Raw genomic sequence first — 3,947 nt, forward strand, 5'->3', positions numbered from 1 at the left:
GAACGTGGCTAGATCGTCTTTTCAGAAGCATTCGACGGGAAGCTGCCACAGGTCTACCAGCCACGCGTGGACCAGACTGGCTACAGTGGGCCAGGCCTGTGGGTCTCCAAACATCACCCGACTTGAAAGAATCACTCTGTGCACGGCTCAGGAGCAGCCTGGTTGTAGAGGGAGCTCCAAAAAGTCCTGCAGCCTTAGCACCATCCTTTTAAACCCACAAAGGGAGGACAATCCTGCGCACAGGAGCCAGGTTAAAGCATCTGATCACATATCCCTCTCCATGGGCCGCTCTCAGGGCTCGGCCACCGCAACGGCTCGACGTCCAAGAACATCCAGCACTAAAGCATCCTAACCGGACCGGAAACCGCGAGTTGTTCTCGGAAGGTGCCCCGTGCCCACCTTCCCCCGGGACAGGCCTCTCCGCGGCTCGGCCATGCAAAATATCCGTCGTTATTCGCCACGGACCGCGCGGGGTCTTTGTCTAACTGCCCGGAGGGGAAGGTGGGCCTCTGAGCCGAGGGGTTAAATGAAACACGTGAGATCAGCACGGAGGGAACACGCCTGCCTCTTATCTGCGCCCTGCTCTCAGCACATCGCAACGGCATAGTAGGAGCTTATCGTGCGGCTCGCCTTCCCCCCACGCCCCCGGCCAGCACCGCTCCCGCCTCGGAGAACCGTCTCTGTTCACGTCTTTAGAAAGGAGGGCGCTCGCCCTGGGGGACGCAACCCTTTTGTTACGCCGGCATCCACGAGCCTGTCCCGTGCCGTTTGCAAGCGGGTAACAAATGCACTGCAACTTCCAGTCATTTTTGTAAAGGTTTATAGTCCTTTGCAATGATTGCATGATACATTTTCGTCCTCCATGATACAGCCCTTAGAGCAGGAAGTGCGACTGGCAGCTCAGGCTCCACCTTCTTTCTAACAGCTGGTCTTTGCAATCCACTCTAAGCTAGCTGCAGAACATCAAATGCACTTTCAACATCTCCATTTAATATTTACATTCAAGCAATTAATAATTGGAAGCTTATAGGTTTAGACATTTCTAGTAGCAGCAGTTTCTATAATAGCTTGTTTAGCTTTAGATAACGAACTTTGCACATAGAAACAACACGTGTGTACAGTATCAAAAAATATATACCAGGGAATGGTCCTGCAGTTCATGAAGGGGGCGGAAAGGAATGAGACTAAAATGCTGACTGGTTAAAAAGGAGAACAGAAAATATTTGTTTGATATAGTTTATAAGGTGATCTAGAGACTCCATAAATCTAGGCTTTATATTTCATTATATAAATACCTACAAATAAATATATTAGCATGGCCGGGCGACCAGCTTTCAGCTCGAACAATACATTTCAAGAACACCACGTACAAACGGGAGCAAGAACCACTCAACAAGTTAGCACTGTTAAAATATAATACTATGCAACTCTGAGTAACTGGCGGGCCTCATCCACGCGCGGCCGCGGGACCGCCGGGCCGGAGCAGCAGGAGAGGATGCCCCCAGCATAGCAGGGGCAGTCACTGTGCCCTGCCCTCCCCTCCGCCCGGGCAGGGAGGGCCCGGCGGGAGCGCCGCGGTCGCCGCGCGGGGAGGGCAGGGCGGTGGGCTCCAGGCCAGTGGCAATACCGTGGAGGGGGATGGCGGAGCGGGCGGCCCCGGGAACGTCAGCGTACCTCCCTGCGGGGAGCGGCCGGCCCCCCTCACACCGTCACATACTCCTTGAAGGTCACGGTCAGGCAGTTTGCGGTCACGTCCGTGATAATTATATTCCCAAAGAAGGGCTTGAACTCCTGCAGGGGCTCGGCCTCCTCCTCTTCCCGCTGCTGCGGCGGGGCCTCGGCGCCCGGCTTCTCCTCCAACACCGGAGGCTCCTCCGGCTTCACCTGCGCCACGGCCAGCTCGCCCTCGCCCCGCGGCTTGACGCAGCGCAAGTCTATGGGCTCGTCTAGGTCCGAATCCAGCAGGATGACCTCGGGCTGGGCGGTGGCCGAGGGAGGGGGCTCGGGCCGCTCGGGAGCCGGGGGGCTCAGGCAGGTGGGGGCACTGATGCTCCGGGAGGTGAGGCGCTTCTTGCCCGGCTCCCTGTCCCCGTGGGGCTCGGAGAGGCAGCGCTTCCTGGAGCCCGAGCCGGAGAGGTTCAGTCCCATGGTGGAAGGGCTGTGCTCCCGGCTGGGATCCAGGGACCAGGGCACGAGGTCGGGCTTGGTGGTGAGCTGCAGGGGCTGCTCGCAGGGCGGGGGCTCCTTGGCGAGGGGGGTCTCCTCGTGCTGCGCGGGCGGCGGGCCCCACTCGCCCTCGGCCCTGCTGGGGGGGTCCGCGCCTGCCACCCGCTCCTCCCCGGGCTTCCTCCAGGCCTCCTGCTTCTCCTCCCCGCCCTTCTTGGAAGTCCTCTCCTCCGAGGCCCGCTTCCTGGGTGGCTCCCCGGACTTGATCTTGACCGCCTGCATGCCGTTCTCCATGTACTTGCTCATGACGATGACGATGCGCCCGTTCTTGTTCTTGTTCTTGACGATCTTCATCTTGCCCCCGATGCCGTTGCTGGCCACCCTGTCCCGGGGAGGCGGCCCGGTGCCGCTGGACAGGTTCTTCTCGGCCCCGTTCTTGCCCTCCGCGGACAGGCTCTTGACCGGGCTCAGCAGGCTCTTGGCGGGGCTGTGGCCCCATTTATCCGGGTGAGCAACCAAGGGGCTTTTGCTGTGGTCCAAGCAGCCCTGGCTCGGCGGCTCCTTGCTGCCGGGCTGGAAGTGGGGCTCGTACATCTTGGGGTCGGGCTGGTAGTGGTGGTGCTTCTTGCTGTTCAGCTGGTAGTAATACTTCCCCTTGCTGTGGGACTGGTGCTTCACACTGCTCTCCTTGCCGTTGGGCTGGTACTGGTGGTGCTTCTTGCTGTTGAGCTCGTACTGGTGCTGCTGGCCCTTGCCGGAGGCGCTCAGGTCCAGCTTGGGCCGGTTGTCCGCGGCAGGGTCCTGCAGCCCCGAGAGGATGTTGGAGCGCCGGGCGAAGGAGGGGAGCTGCAACGAGAGTCAGCGGTTGAGTTTGGCCAGGGCCCATCAAGGGAGGGCAGACAAAGGCAAGGGGCCGGCGCTTCTGCGGGCGTCCATTCAATAAGCTTAAGCACACATTGTAAAACACGTGCCTTCCTAATGGCCATCATTAAGGGACGCGATGCGCCTTAACACACAGCCAGGGGCCTGCTCCTAGCCCACAGGCTGTATATTGCCCGGGATTAATTAGAGGCAATAAAAAGGACCCTTCAATCAACCCGACTCCGGGGGAAACGCGGGAGGGACAGAAGCAGGGGTGGCAGGGGAGAGGCGACGCCCAGAAGCAAACGCCATCGGCTCCGCTTCGCGCGGAGCCGTCCCCGCAACGAGGCCTGGCCTGGGCTCCATGCGTCACTGCCACGCTCAGGCAGGCGCAGCGCGGAGGGCCGCGCAGATGCGTGCTGGAGCGGCCGCGGCGAGGCCTGCCAGGAAGGAGATCCCCGTGCAGCCGCGGGGCTGGGTTTCCCTGTGACCTCGGGCTCCTCCTCAGCCTTCCCCAGCTCCCCCGGAGGCTGCGGGTGCGGGTGCGGGCCCGGGCCCGGGCCCGGGGTGGCGAGGCCGCGTGGGAGGGAGGGGCTGAGGCTGGCATTTAACATCGCCAGGGGACCCGTAGGTCGCTGCTCCTGTAGCATGATGAAACCAGCTGAAACTCTCCTCCCCGGGGGGCCAGGACCAACCTCGGGAGTTTATTAAAAAGCAAAACAAAGCGCTTTTAAATCCGCCTATTTGCTAAGGGGCCATTTAGAGGCAGGGCCATTTCTTGATGCCTTCCTCGGTTTTACAGCCCGGCTGGGCCCCCCATCTCCTCCTGCCCCCCGAGAAAAGTCAATCAATCAGTGCCCGAATTCACCTGCACAACCAGCGGCTTGGGCTTGGGCCCCCTCTTGCGGCATCCCATCAGC

The 3,947-nt window shown here is 60.7% G+C and overlaps 1 protein-coding gene across 1 annotated transcript; it reads right to left on the reverse strand.

Annotated features, from left to right (window-relative positions):
- Positions 1-803: 803 nt before the first annotated feature.
- CBX4 (chromobox 4) lies at positions 804-3,943 on the reverse strand. The gene is made up of 2 exons (XM_019515521.1): positions 3,896-3,943; positions 804-3,012 (listed from the first exon to the last, which is right to left on the reverse strand). Exons 1-2 carry the CDS (start codon positions 3,941-3,943, stop codon positions 1,702-1,704), a joined length of 1,359 nt encoding a protein of 452 aa, XP_019371066.1. The 3' UTR covers positions 804-1,701.
- Between the last annotated feature and the right edge of the window lie 4 nt (positions 3,944-3,947).

Source organism: Gavialis gangeticus, unplaced genomic scaffold (assembly GCF_001723915.1).
Source record: "Gavialis gangeticus isolate Ggan-Ray unplaced genomic scaffold, GavGan_comp1, whole genome shotgun sequence".
Lineage (NCBI taxonomy): Eukaryota > Metazoa > Chordata > Crocodylia > Gavialidae > Gavialis > Gavialis gangeticus.

Bases quoted from the DNA above. Each gene is read 5' to 3' on its own strand.
- CBX4 (XM_019515521.1), bottom strand. From the start codon at position 3,943: ATGGGATGCCGCAAGAGGGGGCCCAAGCCCAAGCCGCTGGTTGTGCAG. The intron at 3,013-3,895 runs GTGAATTCGGGC...CTCTCGTTGCAG, and splicing joins CCAAGCCGCTGGTTGTGCAG to CTCCCCTCCTTCGCCCGGCG.